We start from the raw sequence: 20,526 nt of genomic DNA on the forward strand, positions 1-20,526 counted from the left end.
AAAAAAAAAAAAACCCCTCATATGTCTATCTTTATACTCTTATGCTAATATAGTTTTAGGCTACATTAATAGAAATGGCATTGCCTATCTTGCCTATCTTAGAGTTTTTTTGTTTTTGTTTTTGTTTTTTTAAGACAGAGTCTCGCTTTTCACCCAGGCTGGAGTACAGTGGTGCGATCTCAGCTCACTGCAATCTCTGCCTCCCAGGCTTAGGTGATCCTCCTGCCTCAGCCTCCCAAGTAGCTGGGACCACAGGCATGTGTCACCATGCCTGGCTAATTTTTGTAGTTTTGTTAGAGACGGAGTTTCACTGTGTTGCCCAGGCTGGTCCCAAACTCCTGGCCTCAAGTGATCCACCCACCTCAGCCTCCCAAAGTTCTGGGATTACAGGCATAAGCCACCACTCCCAGTCCACCAAATTGCCTTCTGAAAAAGCTCTCATAGCTTATATTCTCTCCAAGAATACAATTTTCCTGCATCCTCATCAGTATTAATGCTTTTATTTTATCCTAATTTGCTAGCCCACATGTCTGCTTGATTTTTTAAAAACTGGATAACAATCTGTTGCTGAAAATTAGAGGCTAAACTTTTTCACTGTCCCTTAACATTTTGGTATTTTCGTGAGTAGTAGGAAAGAGCTCAGAGAAGAGAAATTAGATAATAATGATGTTCACAGGATGTCTCATGTATGACTCCATTTGTGTTTTCTAGCTTGAAGTACATCTGGATTCCTTATGTGTGCATGTTAGCAGCATTTGGTGTATGTTCTCCCGAACTTTGGATGACACTTTTCAAGTGGCTTCGATTAAGAACTGTACACCCAATATTGTTGGTGAGTCATTATTTTGCGTTAAGTATTTGTTTCTCTTCTAATTATATAAAATCAAATGCTAATAATGGAAACTACATTGAATACAATTGAAATAGCATGAGTAAATTACATGATGACTTACAGGTAGAAAAACAGATCCTGTGCAAAACATTTTTAAAAATAATTTCTGGGCCAGACACGGTGGCTCACGCTTGTAATCCAAGCACTTTGGGAGGCTGAAGTGGGTGGATCACTTGAGGCCAGGAATTCGAGACCAGCCTGGCCAACATGGTAAAACCCTGTCTCTACTTATAATACAAAAAAAATTAGCTGGGCATGGTGGTGCATGCCTGTAGTCCCAGCTACTCGAGAGGCTGAGAATTGAGAATTGCTTGAACCCAGGAGGCAGAGGTTGCAGTGAGCCAAAATCGCACCACTGCACTCCAGCCTGGGCAACAGAGCAAGACTTTGTCTCAAAAAAAAAAAAAATTCTGATTATCAAAGTAATGCATTTTAATGCATACAACTTAAAAAATAAAAGATAAAAATGTACGTGAATCAGTAATGTGAGAGGTCATCAAGAATTAATTTTTATGATATCTTTCTTGGTTTGATTTAGAACTATGGTATATTTTCTATGTGAATGGAACATTACATTCTGCCTGCTATGTGCTTGGGATACAAAGATAATTATAGCGCAGTTAATTTCATCAAGTGGATTATAATCCCTGGGTGTAAAAACAGATAATAAGAATTCGGCCCTCTGTCCCCTGCTCCCTCCACTTCCACTTTCTTCAACCTGCCAGCTCTTCCTTCTCTCCCTGTCCTACCTCCTAAAAAACAAAAAGAAGTTTTCATAGGGTGCTATTAGAACATAGGGAAGGGCTACTTAATTCTGTTTTTCTTTTTCTTTTCTTTTTTTTTTTTTTTAGGGACTCAAATAAGGCTTTCCCATCTGAGATTGGAAATATATTTAGTTATTAGGCAAATGAAGGGGAAAGAAAGGATATTCCTGATAGAAGGAATAGACACAGAAGTGGGCAAAGAACATGATGTAATCAAAGGGACTGGGAAAAAAGCACAATATATTTAGTTTTCTTGGCACATAAAGTGTGAGGCAGGTAGGGGTAGTCAAGAAATGAGACTGGATAAGTGGAGGAAGGTGAGGCCATGGGGTCCCTGGGTGTCATGCTGCGGAGCTGGCTCTCATGCTGTCAGCAGTGGGAAGGAATTGGGATGTGTATGCCTCATGGAAAGTAAGAGAGTCAGACTTACATTTTCTGTTTGCTCACTCTTACAATTCTGTGAAGGATAGTCCTACAGGCAACAGACTTCAGTCACAGAGGAGGCCAGAGTGGCTAGAAGTAATTGAAGCTTCAATTTATTGAATGTTCACTATGTCAGGTACTGTTTGAAGCATTTCACATGCTATTTAATCCTATATTTTCTCTGTTTTATAGATAAAAAACAAAAGAAAACAAGGCTTTAATTGTTTAAATAACTTGCTTGAGATTACCAAGTTTGTAAGTATGGAAATCATGATTCACACCCAGGATTTTCTTTTTTCTTTTTTTTTTTTTCTTTTTGAGACAGAGTCTCACTGTGTCTCCCAGGCTGGAGTGCAGTGGCACAGTCATAGTTCACTTTAGCCTTAAACTCCTGGGCTTAAGCAATCCTCCTGCCTCATCCTCCTGAGTAGCTGGGACTTCAGGCACACGCCACCATGCCCAGCTAATTAAAACTCTTTTTTTTGTAGAGACATGGTCTCACTATGTTGCCCAGGCTGGTCTCAAACTCCTGGACTCAAGCAATCCTCCCACCTTGGCCCCCAAGTTCTGGAATTATAGGTGTGAGCTACCGCACCCAGCCACGCCCAGGTTTTTCTGACTCAAAAGCCCATTTGATTAATAGTATGCCAGACTGGAATGAAAAGAGTAGTTAGAAGATCAGTAAGCCTCACTGCTTATTAAGTATGGGGAAATGAGGAAGAGGGAGATATCTTAGATGCTTCCTGGGTTTCTGGTTGGTATGACTGGATCACAGGGTCACTAAAAGACATGGGAGAGTAGGCAGAGCAGGTTTTATTATAGCAGGACGATGATACATTATCTTTAATAATACTCATGTTGTATTTTGCCAGTCTTATTTCGAGGAGAGTTTATGTATTCTTATTTTAACAGACTAGTATACTGATGTATATTAGCTATTTTTCTTGTGTTAATTCATTGTTTTTTTTGTTGTTAGCTTTTCATGTAGTAGTGTACTATCCTTTGTAAGATCTGTATAACATAAATTTCTGGCAAATTTTTCAAATATCTACTTGCCATTTGAAATATTATGAGCATTACCTTTTTAATTTTCTGCCTTAAATTTTTATAGTAAATGTTTATGTCTCACTTTACTTCCAGCTTATTATCTTTGAAAGTCATTAATTTTCACCCATCTCATTCTGTGAACTAGGTTCTATGTTGACTTCATTTTTTTTGGAATTTGTATAACTATAGAGATATATGATTGGTCATAGAATCAGTATCTATTACCTCTAACATGTATTCTGAAATGTATTTATCTGTAATCCTTTTTGCTTTAATATTTTAGGCTCTTATTCTGAGCATGGCTGTGCCTACTATAATAGGTCTCAGCTTATGGAAAGAGGTAAAAAAATTAGATTTTTATATTAATAAGATGTACTTTATCTACAAAGGTAGTGATAAATTTATATGTGTGGGTAGGAAACATGTTGAGACACTATCCTAACAAAATAAAATGTAACATTCTTAGTAATGCCTAATTTTTTTGTTATTAGGAACATTGCAGAAGAGCTAAAACGTTTCTAGAATGCCACCTGATGCCATTTTCTGCAGTCTAATGCTAGTGTTAATTCAGTTTATAATTGGCAAAGGAAATTGCTGAGTAAATAGGAATTAATATTAAAACACGTTTTGGTAACTCCAAAACTTTATCATCTATGAAATGATATAAATTCTGCAAATTATTGGACCTGAAAATTTATTTATTTATTTACTATGTGTGTGCCTGAAACATGATCAATTTATTATTGTTTGGTAATGATAAAATTATTTATTGAGTCAAAGCAGTGAATTAACCATAAAATAGATGATTTGGATTGAGAAAAATAAGCAGGCCATTGAAGGAAAGCAAAGAGATCCATCATGACATTTTTTCCATGCAAACGGTGTTGTAATATCATTTGCCTTAAGTTAGTCTGTTAGTCTTTTGAAATACTGTGGAACAGTTTTAAACTTTCTAATTACTGACATACATCTTTTGGGGATTTTTTTTTTTTTTTTTTTTGCGTTTTAGTTTTTTCCCAGATTAATGACAGAATTAATGGAACTACAGGAATTCTATGACCCAGATACAGTGGAACTTATGACCTGGATAAAGTAAGGATTGAAGTGCCCAAGACTACTATTAAGCTATTAATTAATCACTGCATGCTATCTAATGAATTCATAGGAAATAATAAATTAATACTCTCCAAATTTTTTCATAAAACTCAGGAGTTTTAGGGATATTTAGATTTTGGTTGGACTTAGTGATTCTAATTTTCCACTCATCTCCATGGGCTTGAAAATATAGCATTGGTCGGTATGAGATTTGAAACTGCCATTGTCAAACACTTAGAAATATGGGATAAAAAAGAAGAGATATCCTTTTATTTAGATACTCAAGAGGATGCTTATTTTGCCCTGTGTTGGAAGTGAATTGTCAGTGGATTATTAGTTTTGATAACCAGGGGTTTTAGATTTTAATGCCCACACAGGACAGGAGATGTGGTCTTAGGCCTATGGAAGCAGGGAATTGGAATTGAGAACCCCCCAACACACACATGTGTAACTCAGGGACCCTCAAAAGGCTACACTGGCAGTGAAAGGATAGAAGAGCAAAATACCTAGTCAGTGAAAGGATGGAGTAGCAAGATACCAAGGGTAGAGAAAGAAGATGAGAAAGCAGATCTCTCTTGCATTCATCTCTTGGTCAAAAAAATTCTCCCCTCTCAATTTATAGCGATGGATCTGAATTCATGTGGTTTTATAGTTCGAAATTATACTTGGCTAGTGTAATTTGAAATTATGCTTGTCTAATCTAAGAAATCCCAAATTAAGAAATTAACATTAAAAGTGGTTTGGGGTTGGTCTGGAATGGGTGACAAATCCTCAACCCATGTTATACAGGATTCCATAAGTAAAGTTTCATAAAGGTAAGCTCTGAAATTATAAAACACATAAACAGTTCAATGCAGCTTGCGATAAACACCAGAATTAGACCTCTAGCTATTTCTGATAATAAAATTTATGTCATTTAGGGTTTGCTACATAACTGAATGCCACAAAACTTAGTGGCTTACAAACAATAAACATTTGTTATTCCACACCATCTTGAGAATTAGCAGGGTTAGGGTGCTGGGGAGGATTGTTTTGGTCTGGGCCAGCTCCACTGGGACTGGATAGTCTAGGGTTGGCTATGTGTCAGCTGAGGGGATCAAATTGACTTGGCCCTCTGTCTCTCATCATCTAGCAGGTTAACTTGGGCTTGTTTACAAGGTGGTAGTTGTAGAATTCCCAAGAGCAGCAAGAGAGGGCAATTCCCAATGTCAAGTATGTTTTAAGTCACTGCTTACGTGGTGCTTACTATTGTCCTATTGGCCAAAGCAAGTCACATGATTAATACTAGCATTCCCTCCAAGACCATGACCATAGGGAGAGGAATTATTGTGGCCATTTTTGTAACCAGTCTATTCCATGGATGGAGACTATGAAATAACTACATTGAAATTTATTAAAGACATAAAAGAAGATAAGAAAACATGAAAAAGTGATGAAATACTATCAAAAAAGACTAGAAAAATATGGGAAAAAAGACAAAAAGTGTTTCTAGAAATTTAAAATTGGTTTATAGAATAGGTATATAGAAACAAGAATAGATTTTATTATAATGTCTTGTTACTATAACATATCTTCTATTTTATACAAATAGTTTTCTTTAGATCACCCTTAACTATTGCCCATTAATACTTTTTGTAAATTCTGTTTTCTATTGTTGAACACTGCCTTGTGTTGTCATTAACAAAAGGAAGTTACATCTCTGTATGATTTACCACAGTATTTTCAAAGACAGCAAAGGCCCAAACAATTACCTATTGAATATTTATGTTACTGGGTACAATTACCGTGTTTTATATCTGTTTCCTCACTATTGAGGACAGTGGCCATATATGCCATCTCTTTATTTCAATAGCCTGGCACTATCCCTAGCACATAGAGGTGGGTGCTTAATGTTAAATTCAGACAGTGAATAAATAAGTGAATGTATTAGAACAGCCCTTTGGGACCTGCTTGTAGGTTTTCCACTTTGCAAGTAGCATCCAAGTCTGGGACTTGGGATAATGATTCAGAGTGGAGAAGTCCTATATGTTCTGCCTGGAGACAGACACATGGGTAAAGACAGAGAAGGAGCAGGAGGAGAGGTGGATTTGGAAGAAGCTGGGTTGTAGGTGGTTAATTTGCAAAAGATGGAGTTGAGAATTCACAGTATCATCACTGAACTAGCCACCTTATCTAAAATAATATATTCTTGTTACTATCCCCTTACTCTGCATTATTTTTAATCATATTATTACCACCCAATATATATGTTTACTTCTTGTCTTCCCCTTGCTCCCTCTTTTTAGAAAAGTTTCTGTATCTTCAGCACAAGTGTCTGGTGCATAGTTAGGTGCCCAATTTTTTTGAATGAATCCATAAATGAAATGAAATGAAAACTGGCATTGAAACTTAAATGTATAAACATTGTAAGTTGTCTGGTATTTCAGAGTTGATATAGATCAGTGATCTAAGTAGTATACTTGCCTTTTCAGTGTGCAAATCTTTATGGTTCTTTGCAGAAGGCAAGCTCCAGTTGCAGCTGTGTTTGCAGGGAGTCCACAGTTAATGGGTGCGATTAAATTATGCACTGGATGGATGGTGACAAGTTTGCCTCTTTACAATGATGATGATCTTCTCAAGAGAAATGAAAATGTAAGACATTTTAAATTCTACATTTGGATCTCTTTTCCAGCACTTTGTATTTTAGCAGTCTGCAGTATACATATGCTTCTAGGTAGCTAGGAAAGTCCAAACAATTTTAGAAGAGTTAATTAACTTCTGTTTTTAAAAAACCTGTATAATTAATAATACAGTTAACCAAGAGGAGACCCAAAATTAAAATACTAAGTTCTTTGTTTTATGAATCATATTGATATGTTTCTAGGAAAAATACTTAATTTTCCACAAAGTGTCAAGGGACCTAATATGTAATATTTTACCCTGGCTGGAATACAGTTGTGCAATCTCAGCTCACTGCAACCTCCGCTTCCTGGGTTCAAGCGATTCTCCTGCCTCCAAGCAATTCTCCTGCCTCTGCCTCCTGAGTAGCTAGGATTATAGGCACTCACCACCACAGCCAGCTAACATTTTTTTAATTCACCCAGGCTGGAGTACAGTGGCACAATCTCGGCTCACTGCAACCTCCGCTTCCTGGGTTCAAGCGATTCTCCTGCCTCTGCCTCTTGAGTAGCTGGAATTACAAGCACCCGCCACCACAGCTGGCTAATGTTCTTTTTAAAATATTGTTCTCAATCAAATTTTTATTTTATTTATTTATTTTTTTGAGACAGAGTCTTGCTCTGTCACCCAGGCTGGAGTGCAATGGTGCGATCTTGGCTCACTGCAACCTCCACCTCCTGGGTTCAAGTGATTCTTCTGCCTCAGTCTCCTGAGTAGCTGGGATTACAGGCACCAGCCACCATGACCAGTTAATTTTTGTATTTTTTAGTAGAGACAGGGTTTCACCATGTTGATCAGGCTGGTGGCGAACTCCTGACCTCAGGTGATCCACCTGCCTCGGCTTCCCAAAGTGCTGGGAATACAGGCGTGAGCCACCGTGCCCAGCCCTCAATCAAATTTTTAAAAGAAGGCTGTCAATTAATGTCTTGGTACTACATTTTGTCTTTCTCAGCTAAAGTTCTATTATTGCTTATAAAACACTAATTTATTTTTTAATAAATGGGCAGTTATTGACTCAGTATAATATTAGAATGGTATCTAATTAATTGTAGTTTAGATAATGTCTTATTTTGAATGTTTGGTATGGATTTAAATGGTAACTTCGTATCTGAAAGCAATGATCAACTGAACCTGAGTTCCCAATATTCTGTTTTTCAATTTTAGATAATTTCATACAGTTTTTAAGCATATTCTAAGTTAAGGAAGAAGTACAGTAATATAGAGATTAAGAATGCAGACTCAGAAATTTGAGTACCTGAACCCAAATGCTAGCTCTGCTGTGTATTAGCTTCATGACCTTAAGTGAGTTACTAAATCTGGAGATTAAGTGAGAATAGTAGTTCTCACCTCCTACTTGTGAGAATTAAATGAGATAATGTACAATGCCTGAAACACAGTAAAATTTTAAAGTTTGCTATTATGTTATTATTCTGTACTATTAAGTGGTTGTTGCATGCATACGCATATACATAGACGCACAAGGTACAAAGAGCAGTAAAAAAGCAGGAACAATCAAACAATTCTGCCTACAAAAATCTAAGAAGTTGTCATAAAAGGCAGTCCCTCAATCTGGGCTTTGAAGGATGATTAGAAACTTGTTTGGAAAAGAAATATATATGATTCCAGGCTGAAAAAGTAACATGAGCCAAGGAATTTTTATAGTCCTGAAACTAGGAAAGAAAATGAGGCCGAATTTTGACAGACCTGGAATGTCATGCTGAAAAATTTAGACTTATCCTTGAGGCAGTTAAGAGACATGACTTTTAGTAAACCTGGCAGTGGAATGATTAGATCTGCTTTGGAGAGTTAATTACGGTCATGGCAGAAAGAACAGATTGAAGCAGGCAGGGGAGAGAATCTACCTGAGAATGATTTCCTTGAGAGACAGCAGCCATCTCTGATGAATATTTGCTGCACCTCCAAAAGATAGAGTTGCTTAGGCAGAATATAGACAGCATATTCCTGAATTTTATTTTTTGTAGATTTAAAACAACAAACTCTGTGACTTTGTTTTCTTTTGATTGGTCTTTTTCTAATATGGAATTTCAGAATTACTTGTAATTAGGTCAGAGTTCTACTTAGGTTCTAATTTAAACATTTTAGAGTTTTAAGTTTTATGTAACTTGTCTATGAGAATAGTAACCATGGTTTTTGAAACCTTTGTCTTTCTCTATGGTATGTAGTACATAGCAGGTATTGAGTAAATTTGTTGTTAAGCTAAAATCCAAACTGAACTCCATAAGTGAGACCATATCATTTATTTATTTTTTAATTTTAATTTTTGTTGTTGTTGTTGTTGTTGACGAGTCTCGCTCAGGCTGGAGTGCAGTGGCACAATCTCAGCTCACTGCAGCCTCTGCCTCCTAGGTTCAAACAGTTCTTCTGCCTCAACCTCCCTAGTAGCTGGGACTACAGGTGCACACCACCACGCCTGGCTAATTTTTTATGTTAGTAGAGACAGGGTTTCATCATGTTGCCCAGGCTGGTCTTGAACTCCTGAGCTCAGGCAATCCGCCTACCCCTGCCTCCCAAAGTGCTGGGATTACAGGAGTGAGCTACCATGCCCGGCCATTTATTTATTTATTTTTATTTTTAATTAATTTATTTTTTTGAGATAGAGGCTCACTCTGGTATGGTATGGATTTAAATGGTAACTTCATATCTGAAAGCAATGATGAACCACACCTGAGTTCCCAATATTCTGTTTTTCAATTTTAGAGAATTTCGTAAAGGCTGGAGTGCAGTGGCGTGATCTCGGCTCACTGCAACCTCCATCTCCCAGGTTTAAGCGATTCTCCTGCCTCAGACTCCTGAGTAGCTGGGACTACTGGTGCATGCCACCGTGCCCAGCTAATTTTTGTATTTTTGGTAGAGATGGGGTTTTGCCATGTTGGCCAGGCTGGCCTCAAACTCCTGATCTCAAGTGATCCGCCTGCCTGGGTCTCCCAAAGTGCTGGGATTACAGGCGTGAGACACCACGCCTGGCCGACCATATCATTTAAATTAGACAGAGTCTCTAATTCATAATATGTGGCTAATCCTTATATAATCCCCTGGGCCAGTAATTCTTAACCTGGGAGAATTGTTCCCCGAGGGGACATTCGGCAGTGTCTGGAGACATTTTTGGTTGTCACAATGTCATAACAGGAAGAGGGGTTCTATGAGCATCTTGTGGGTAGAGACCAGGCATGCTGACCTACATTGCAGAGAACATCCTCCCTCGTGTCCCAACAAAGAATGATCTGGCCTAAAATGTGAATAGTGCCAAGGTTGAGAAACTCTGCTGTAGGCTATCAGTAATGTTACTACAATCGCATAGAAGTGGTTTTTTTTTTAATGCCCCAATAGTATGTTTCAGTTTCTTAACACTTAAAAATAAATAAAATTGTAAATAACTATCAATAGGTATAGGCTGGATAAGATAGAAGCATTCCCGCTGAAACGTATTTAGTGTAGTGAAATGAGGGAGACACTTCCTCTTGATGTACTGGCATTCTGTGTGCTACAGAATGTTGAAGGTGGGTATTCCTAGCATGTCAGTGGACGTGGGAACTGAAGGTACTAGATAGGCAGCTGTGGTGACAGGTAGGAGGCAGCTACTGGATATTCTGCAAATAGATTGGAATCTTATTCATTCTAGATTTCAAATCTCAGTATTTTCAGAACAAATAGTATATGATACTATGGGCCTAATATTTGTGATTTTACTACTTTTCGAAGGATATCAAGAGTTGATCCAATATTAACATTTCAGAAAGACTGAAAAGCTTTATTGTCTAATAAGATCCAGAGCATATTATCTAATAAGTTCAGAAAAATTATAGTAAAGAGCACCACATAATCCAAACATGAGTTTTGATATATAGATTAATATTTATATTTATTTATAAAAATAAATATATTTTTCATATATAATACTCAGTACTTAGAACACAGTAGATGCTTGATGTATAGTTTCAATTTACTGAAGTTTTAAATATCCTTTAAGTTTTATTTTAATTATATTCTTTCAGATCTACCAAATCTATTCAAAGCGATCTGCTGAGGATATTTATAAAATACTGACATCTTACAAAGCTAATTACCTAATTGTAGAGGATGCTATCTGCAATGAGGTGGGACCCATAAGAGGCTGTAGGGTTAAAGATTTATTGGACATTGCAAATGGCCACGTAAGTAACCATTTGGAAAGTTATATATATATATTTTTTTTTAGAAAAATGACTTTAAACTTGTAATCTTTAAACTTTATTTTTGGAACTTAACTAAGAGTATAACTGAGTTATGTAATAATGGGGAAAGCTTCTTAAAAGTAGTTTGGAGTATTTTTTCAACATACAAAAGAAAATCTGGGCATTTTTGCAAAAATAATAAAAAATAATAATGGTATTACCAATACTGGAATTCCTTATTCATTGCCTGTACTTATTCAGGTTTCAACATTCATAAACAAAAGATGGCATAATTTGATTTGAATGATGATTTTATTTTATTATAATAATCTAAAGAGCAACTGGTTACCTTGTTATATTCTTATATTGAGAAATTTCTTGTAATTTGATTCATATCTAGAAAAATTGCATACTAAATTAACACAGTGCCTGTACATTGAGTCCCTATTATCCACAAAAACGAGTGTATTAAAAGCCATGTGTTAGTTGTTAGGACTTGGCTGTATCTTAATTTCTATATTGATTTCGGCTATTTTACCAAGCTGTGTTTTCCACAAGAAGAAGACCGAAGACTGACCACGTGTTTGTGTGTGTGTGTGTGTGTGTGTGTGTGTGTGTGTGTGTGTGTGTGTGTGCGCGCGCGCGCATGTGTCTTCCCCCACAGCCCCCATGGCCTTCCAATGAAGGCAGTTTGTATATCTGAGACTTAATGCTAGCTGGAATGGATTCTTGACTCCTGAGAAAGCTGGGAGTGAGGGATCATAGGAAAAGTTTAGTAAGTCATTGTAAGTGGTAGTAGATATACTATTCAGGTTGCAGCCAAGATTTTTTCTGTCTTTTCCTAAATAATCATAGCTCTTTGTCTTATCCAAGATCAGTTTGGAGGTAAGAAATTAGTTTTTGTGATTTCTACCTATCTTTTCCTCATGACCCCTTAATCTTGTAATATAAACTTACTCTGTTTTATGGTGCATGTATTTTGAATTTCTCTGTTGGTACTTAGTGGCTGTGATCTTTGGTTTATTGGTGACAAAAATGGAATTTTATGAAGCCTCGGGTACAGTTTCAGTAATTGGTGCTGTCTTGCTGTCTGCTCTCTGGAGCCTTTCTATTCTGCTCTGATACCCACTTTTCTGTTGTTTTGAAGATCAGCTTACTTCTCCTTTCATGTCATGCCTGGCATGGACTTTAGCTAATCCATCCTTTTAAAGTTGGCTGTCTGACATCTTTCATAGCCATTAAAATATTACTTAATTTTTTAAATAAAAACTCCTTCAAGCTAACTAAGCTATCTTAGTGAACATCATTCGGTGAAATTGTAAAGGTCTGCACTAAGTCAGGAAAGTTTCCTTGCTTACTAAATAATTGTGAGTCAATTCTACACAAGAGAAGAGTGAATATATTTAGGAATATAATATGTTCATTTCTCAGCCTTGGTAGGATGCATGATAAGGTTCTTCAGAGCAATGATAATGGATTATGGAAACACTGCCTTCTAAATTTTAGGATTAAATCTTTTAAAAATTGGAAACCTTTGTACTGGTTTCTCAGTGTCAATGAGAAGTTCAGGAGTATAGTGGGCATGGTGACTCACTTATGAAGAGGCTTCTATTTGCTAACAGTGAGATGTTTTGTAGACAATGTTTAGCAGTAATGTGTTTTTTCATATAAATATAGTCATTTGTATATTGATTGCATTTCTGCTATAAGCTTAATAAGCTTTTTAATATTATGTTTTATATCTTTTAATAGATGGTTTGTGAAGAAGGTGACAAGCTAACCTACTCAAAATATGGGCGATTTTGTCATGAGGTCAAAATTAACTATTCTCCATATGTGAATTATTTCACTAGAGTATACTGGAACAGATCCTACTTTGTATATAAAATCAACACTGTGATATCCTTCCAGTCTTGAAAAATAACAGAGCCTTCATTTCAAAGACTGCCTGAAGTAAAATGCAGTTTTCTTCTACCTACTTGGTGTCTTTTGCAGATCAGAGTATGGACATTTGAAATATTGCTGCTTCTTTCCCCCTTCTGCTGTTAACTGGATCCAGAGTTCTGTGGGAAATAGAAGATCAAGCATTACTGTCCTTTGATTAAATGTGTTATCTACCACTCTGCGATATTCCAGACAGGTGTCTTCCTTACCGTTACATGGTCTTTAACACTTTTACTGATTGCAACATTTTCCCCATAAAATCTTCATTCTATTATAATATTGATCTTGAATTTGAATATGTTCAAGGTCAGATACATTTCTCAAACATAACATTTAATAAATACTTAATGCGATATAATTATTTAATAGAAGGAAAGAATAATTCCGACCTTCAAGCAAGTTTCTGAAGGTATTTTATGATGTATAACAACTGAAGTTTTACAATAAAAACTAATTTAAATGTTAGCTGAAGATATGTGGCATTTAAATTAAAATGGAAATTATATAAAGGAAAGTGATTTTTAAGGATATACATAAAGATATATTTAGAATTTTCATGATACTGTTCTCCTCATCTACTGCTTGTGTAAGTGAGAACTTTCTTAGTAATACATAATGCATGATGTTACTGCATTTTCTAAATGACTAGTAAGTGATTAGTTTTTTCACTTATGCCTATTAATTTGATACCAATTTAATCATGATAAAACAATAACCGTTACATATATTTTGTTAAATGGACATTTAAAAGAATGTTGTTCGGGTTTTTTTTTTTAAATACTGATATGGGGCATACAATCTATTCACATGTTTTCTACTGAAGTACTAAGTAAAAAATTAAATCATTATCAGAATAAAAATATGTGTTCTAAAATGAGCAACAATTTCTGGGGATTCATGCAGATGTTGTTAAACATACCTCTGCATGCAGATATATTATAAAACACAAGCAATGTTATTTATGAAACTGTGATGCAGTCTTCAACATCAAGAAAAAATGACAACTATAATAAAATTTACAACACAGTTTCACAGTCTAAATGCTATGTTCCTTTAAGTATTTTCATATTTTTAATCATTTATTAAGAGAAAATTGTAAAAAGTTAATTTGGCCTTATAGAGAGATTCAGGATAGATGTAGCCTATAGATGTGTCATTTTAATAAGTTGGGATACATGTTTAGTTTTTCCTTATACTCCTGTTCAGTGAACAGATTTTCATAATTCTCACTTGTTAAAGTGCTGCAAAAATTGCATTTTCCGTACTCTAAATTACTACATTAGAAGAGAGCATTTCTCTGTTGTCTTTATTTTCTGTTATATATGTGTTGTAAAAGTACACTACATTAGAAGGGAGCTTTTCCGTTATCTTTATTTTCTGTTATACATATGTTGTTAAAGTACATGCATTCTTAGACTAACTCTCAGATGCTTTGCTCTTTTGGAGCTTAAGAATTGTTTGATGGTGATGTCATATATCTGATAGATTAGTTTCAGTGGTTCTCATTTCACTTTTATACATAACTTCTTAACTGTATTAAGATAGTTGCAGGCAGTGTACCTCAGGTTGACTCTGTACATCTGAATAGTGAGTCACTAGTATTTTGCTTCAAGCCTTCTGAAAATATGACCATAGTTACCTAAGCACACAGTGAATAGTCACATGGTAGTACTTGTGATTAGAGCATGTAAAACAATGTAATTGAAAAGTCAGCTTCCGTATTTTGAAGGGGAAATAGAACACCCTACTTTTTATCTAGTGTGAACTATTTAATCGAATTTTTGTTGATTTATATTATGTTACCTGCGCTGAATTAGGTTTGGTATTTGTGTTTTGTTTGACATATTAGTAAGATGCTTTTGCTTCTTTCTGTCAACTTATTTCTTAAATAAAATTGATCTGGAAAAATTGTTCATGGATGTTTTAAATAATGAATTTTTCATCCAGCATCAGTTGAAAAGGAAAAGAAAGCTTTATTATGGAAATGACAGTATAGAATATGACAGATAAGTTTATTTACTTCTGTTTTAACTGCAGTTAAAACAATAGTACTAGACAACTTTAAGTGGAAAGCATTTAGTTTATTTCTTCGCTTATTTGTAGAGTGAACAAATGATTCACAATTCTACAAGTAATTCCACTTAGGTAACTTACAGTTGTTAGGTTTGACAATAAAGATCTACTATGAGAGGAGAAGAATTTATGGGTTTTGGGTGGAAGGAATTTCTCGAAGAAATAAAAAATGTTCTTTGCCCTTGATATTGCAAACCCACTGATACAAGTGCCTTGAATTTATTATTATTATTATTTTTTATTTTTTTGAGATGGAGTTTCACTCTTGTCTCCCAGGCTGGAGTGCAATGGCGCGATCTTGGCTCACTGTAACCTCTGCTCACTGCAACCTCCACCTCCCAGGTTCAAGTGATTCTCCTGCCTCAGCCTCCGGAGTAGATGGGATTACAGGCATCTGCCATCACGCCCAGCTAATTTTTGTATTTTTAGTAGAAACGGGGTTTCGCCATGTTGGCCAGGCTGGTCTCAAACTCCTGACCTCAGATGATCCACTCACTCCAGCCTCCCAAAGTGCTGGGATTACAGACGTGAGCCACTGCGCCCGGCGCATATCTTTGTTAAAAGTAGAGATGGAGGCCAGGCGCGGTGGCTCACTCCTGTAATCCCAGCACTTTGGGAGGCCGAGGCAGGCAGATCACGAGGTCAGGAGATCGAGACCATCTTGGCTAACACGGTGAAACCCCGTCTCTACTGAAAATACAAAAAATTAGCCGGGCATGGTGGCGGGCGCCTGTAGTCCCAGCTACTGGGAAGGCTGAAGCAGGAGAATGGCGTGAACCGGGAAGGCGGAGGTTGCAGTGAGCCGAGATCATGCCACTGCACTCCAGCCTGGGCGACAGAGTAAGACTCCATCTCAAAAAGAAAAAAAAAGTAGAGATGGGATTTCTAGCCTCCTAAGTTAATTTAGCCTCCCAAATGCCAGACAAACAATCTAACATAAAATTTACCTTGAATAAGATATATGATATTGATTCTGAGCTGCTTTGTATTTTTTCTAACTTTGGCATCTGTATCTTGGTGCTTTCTGTTAGACTGGTAAAGTTTAAGAACCTCAGGAGTATGCATTGTACTTCAGCGCTAACTTTTTTCTTCATTACTTTCCGTGTATATAGACAGCATATTTTTTTGTAGAACATTAACCTAGATTGCTAATAGCTTCATGTTATGGCATTCTTCCACACAGTCCAGATTGATTTAAGGAAAAGCAGAAATGGCAGTCAAAGTGTGTTATAAATTGAGACTGAAAAACATGCTTTAAAAAAATAGATTTAATTTCTTACACTGTGAATAGCCATTGTATTGTTTTGTTTCTGATAAATCAGTTGTTTTGGGCCCCTATTTTTGAACTGTTAAAAAATTTTGATGCTTTTTGTGGATAAAAGTAGTACCTCTCTTTATACAACTGATGGGGTTTTAAAAAGTATGTAAGTTGCCTTTTTTGTTAAACTTATTTTAAATGCTTTAGTATTTAAAGGGTATATGTTATTAATTAATCTGCATATTTAAAAACTTTTTGTAACGCAAATAACTACTTCCTGATTTACATCTCAATATATTCTTCTTTCATTTGCCCAATTTAAAAAATACATAGTCTCTATTGTTGCCGTTTACTAATAGTTTTAGATCCCAATGTGTATTAGAATTATACCTACAAAAAGTTGCAAGTAAAATTTAGCCATTTCCTATTGAAACAGGATCTCATTAGTATGTTTTTTAATGTGTAGAATTAACACTTTAAATAAACAGGTGTGAAAATTGTAAAGGATATATATGACAATTATTTTCTGTACATTAATGTCTAAACATTATACTTACTTGTTTTTCATAATAAAAGAAATTTTGGAACCAAATTTGCTGAGTTTAGCATAAAAGCATCTTTGAATTATTTCTGAGTTTCCTAAAATGTGCAACATTTTAATCTTGGCATATCTAATCCTATGTGCTGTTCTATAAGAGGTACACTGGACTTCTAACCACTATATGTATTTAGTAGAATAATGGTATCACAAAGGAACAAGAATTCCAAACTTATAGTTTGAAATGTCTCATAAACAACCCCTTCGTATTTTAAGTTAGTAGCTTTGTATAGCTATTTAACACAGATGAGTATAGTTAGCTTTATATATATTATCCTCTGAGTCTTATCTATGACAATGTGTATTTAGATTAAATATGTTCCTCCTGTAACTAAAGTTACATCTTTGCAAAGGATCAAAGTTCATTTCAGCAGTCACAAATTCTTTAAAAGATTTGGGCTATAAACTAACACTTCAAATTTTGTAATAATCAATATACTTTTATCAAGAAGGAAATTATTTCATGCTTAATTACCCTCCTTATTTTGTTTCCATAATAAAACTATTTTCAGAATTTTAAGTTCTTTTATTTATACATGAGCTTTTTTGGTGACAGCTTTGCTGAGATAGAATTCATATACCGTACAATTCACCCGTTTAAAATGTATAATTCACCTGGGTGCAGTGACTCATGCCCGTAATCCCAACACTTTAGGAGGCTAAGGTGGGCAGATTGCTTGAACCCAAGAGTTTGAGACCAGCCTGGGCAACATGGAGAAACCCCATCTCTACAAAAAAATACAAAAATGTAGCCAGACGTGGTGGCACACACCTGTAGTCCCAGCTACCTGGGAGGCTGAGGCAGGAGGATCACTTAGGTCAGGGAGGTGGAGGTTGCAGTGAACTGTGATCACACCACTGCACTCCAGCTTGGATGACAGAGGGAGACCCTGTCTCAATAAATAAATAAATAAAAATAAAATATACAATTCAGTGGTTTTTAGTACGTTCATAGAGTTGTGCAATTATCACCACAATCAATTTTAACACATTTTTATTACTCCCAAAAGAAACCTCATACCCTTCTGGCTGTCAACCCAATCATTCTATCCTCCCTAGCCCTAGGCAACCACTACTAATCTATTTTCTATCTATGTTTGCCTATTCTGGACATTTCATATGAATTGAATCATATGACATGCTTCTTTCACTTGGAATCTTTTTAAGGTTCATCCATGTTGTTCCATGTATCATTCATTCCTTTCTAGTGCCAGATAATATTCCACTGTATGTATTTACCACATTTTATCCATTCATTAGTTGACAGACATTTGTGTTGTTTCTACTTTTTAGTTATTATGAATAATGCTAATAGGATTATCTGTATACAGGTTTTTGTGTGGGCATATGTTCATTTCTCTTAGGTATATATCTAGGAGTTAAATTGCTGGGTCATATGGTAACTGTGGTTAACTTCAACAACCAGACTGGTTTCCAAAGTGGCTGCACCATTTTACAATCCCCCCAACAAGGGATGAGGATTCTAATTTCTCCACATCCTTGCCAATACTTATTATTTTCTCGATTATATGCACCCCAGTGAATGCAGCTATTTCTCACTATAGTTTTAATTCGCATTTCCATCATAGCTAATTATGTTGAGCACCTTTTCATGTGCTTATTGGCCGTCTGTATATCTTATTTGGAGCAATGTCTATTCAAATTCTTTGCCTTTTTTTTTTTTTTTTTTTTTTTTTTTTTGAGACAGTTTTGCTCTTATTGCCCAGGCTGCAATGCAATGGCACAATCTCGGCTCACCGCAATCTCCGCCTCCCAGGTTCAAGAGATTCTCCTGCCTCAGCCTCCTGAGTAGCTGGAATTACAGGTGCACACCACCACACCCAGCTAATTTTGTATTTTTAGTAGAGACGGGGGTTTCTCCATGTTGGCCAGGCTGGTCTTGAACTCCTGACCTCAGGTGATCCACCTGCCTCGGCCGCCCAAAGTGCTGGAATTAGAGGTGTGAGCCACCGCGCCCAGCCCTCTTTGCTCATTTTTAAGTTGGGTTGTGTTTTTATTATTGAGATGTTAGGTATTCTTTATGTATTCTAGATATAAGGTCGAATATATGATGTGGAAATATTTCCTTCCATTCAGTGGGTTCTCTTAACTTTTTTGAGTGTCCTTGAAGCACAAATGCTTTTAGTTTTGTTTGCATTATTTAATTCATTCTTTTTTTTTTTGAGACAGGGTCTTGCTCCGTCACCCAGGCTGGAGTGCAGTGGCACAGTCACAGCTCACTGCAGCCTCGAACTCTCAGGCTCTTCACTCACATTTAATATTTTTGATGTAGTTGGCTGTACACTTGCTATTTTACTATTTTTCTAAATGTTTTGTTTGATTTTTTTTAAGTGGTTACTCTAAGGATTTATCATATACATTTTTTTTGAGACAGGATATTGCTCTGTTGCCCAGGCTGGAGTGCGATGTGTGATCACGGCTCACTTGCAGCTGTGACCTCCCAGGCTTAATCCATCCTCCTTCCTCAGCCTCCCGAGTAGCTGGGATTACAGGAAGGCACCACCGCACCCACCTCATTTTTGTATTTTTTGTAGAGACAGGGTTTCTCCATGCTGCCCAGTCTGGTCTCAAACTCTTGGGTTCCAGTGATCTCCCTGCCTTGGCCTCCCAAAGTGCTGGGATTACAAGTGTTAGCTACTGCACCCAGCTATCATACTAAGCAGATTTATACTAACTTAATTCCAGTGAGATATAGAAGCATTAGTCCTAAAAAGCTCTGTTCCCTCTTCCCTCTTTGATACTATTATTTTTATACATATTACATCTATATATGTTATAAACACTATAATAAATATACTTATTACTTTAGATAATTTTGTCTTTTAAAGAAACTGAGAGAACAAAAGAAAAGTATATGTAGTATTTGCTATATTAACCTTATTTGCCATGTTTGGTTCTTTTTATTTGTTCCCACGGATTCAAGATACAATGTGGTGTCATTGTCTTACTCCAGTACAGCTTTGCTTTCAACTTACCTCCTTTGTGCTGTTATGTCAAATATATATGTATCTATAATGTAAGTTCAACAATATAATTATATACAGATTATTTTATACAATTATTTTAAAAATCAGTTTAGAGAAGAAATATGTATTTATCTTTTATAATTAAATAGTTACTTTTACCAATACTCTTTGTTTTTTTCAGTGAGTTCTAATTATTTTCTGGGATCACTTGCTTTCAGCCTCAAGAACTTCCTTTAGTAATTTTTAAAAGATGACTCTGTTAGCAATGAACTTCCTCTGTGTTTGTTTATCTGGGAATGTCTTTATTTTGCTTTTTTAAAAAGATCAGTTTTAGGCTTACAGAAAAATTGGACAAAACATACAGAGAATTTCCATACACTCGGGCTCCCCTCCGCCCATACACACACACAGTTTCCTCTAACTCAACACCTTGTATTTGAATGGCACAGTGCTTACAATTGAGGCAAATTGATAAATTATTATTAACTAAAGACCATAGTTTACATACGGTTCACTGTTTGTGGTATACTGTTCTGTGGGTGTTGACAGATGTTTCTGTGGGTCTCACATGTCCACTATCACAGCATCATGGAGTAAGCAGTTTTACTGCCCTAA

At 36.0% G+C, this 20,526-nt stretch overlaps 1 protein-coding gene across 9 annotated transcripts in view; it reads left to right on the forward strand.

Annotated features, from left to right (window-relative positions):
- DPY19L4 (dpy-19 like 4) overlaps positions 1 to 14,903 on the forward strand; it is a 72,253-nt gene extending 57,350 nt beyond the window's left edge. For 6 of the 9 annotated variants that reach the window (XM_054498699.2, XM_063668980.1, XM_063668982.1 and 3 more), the window contains 6 exons: positions 712 to 832; positions 3,410 to 3,466; positions 4,136 to 4,218; positions 6,720 to 6,852; positions 10,893 to 11,051; positions 12,804 to 14,903. In XM_054498699.2, the coding sequence (XP_054354674.2) occupies positions 712 to 832; positions 3,410 to 3,466; positions 4,136 to 4,218; positions 6,720 to 6,852; positions 10,893 to 11,051; positions 12,804 to 12,968 (718 nt within the window). In that variant the 3' untranslated portion in view covers positions 12,969 to 14,903. The remainder of the gene's footprint in view (positions 1 to 711; positions 833 to 3,409; positions 3,467 to 4,135; positions 4,219 to 6,719; positions 6,853 to 10,892; positions 11,052 to 12,803) is intronic. The other 3 variants (XM_063668981.1, XM_054498700.2, XM_063668983.1) reach the window with 1 other exon arrangement.
- The last annotated feature ends 5,623 nt before the right edge of the window (positions 14,904 to 20,526 follow it).

This window comes from Pongo pygmaeus, chromosome 7 (genome assembly GCF_028885625.2).
Source record: "Pongo pygmaeus isolate AG05252 chromosome 7, NHGRI_mPonPyg2-v2.0_pri, whole genome shotgun sequence".
NCBI classification, from domain to species: Eukaryota; Metazoa; Chordata; class Mammalia; order Primates; family Hominidae; genus Pongo; species Pongo pygmaeus.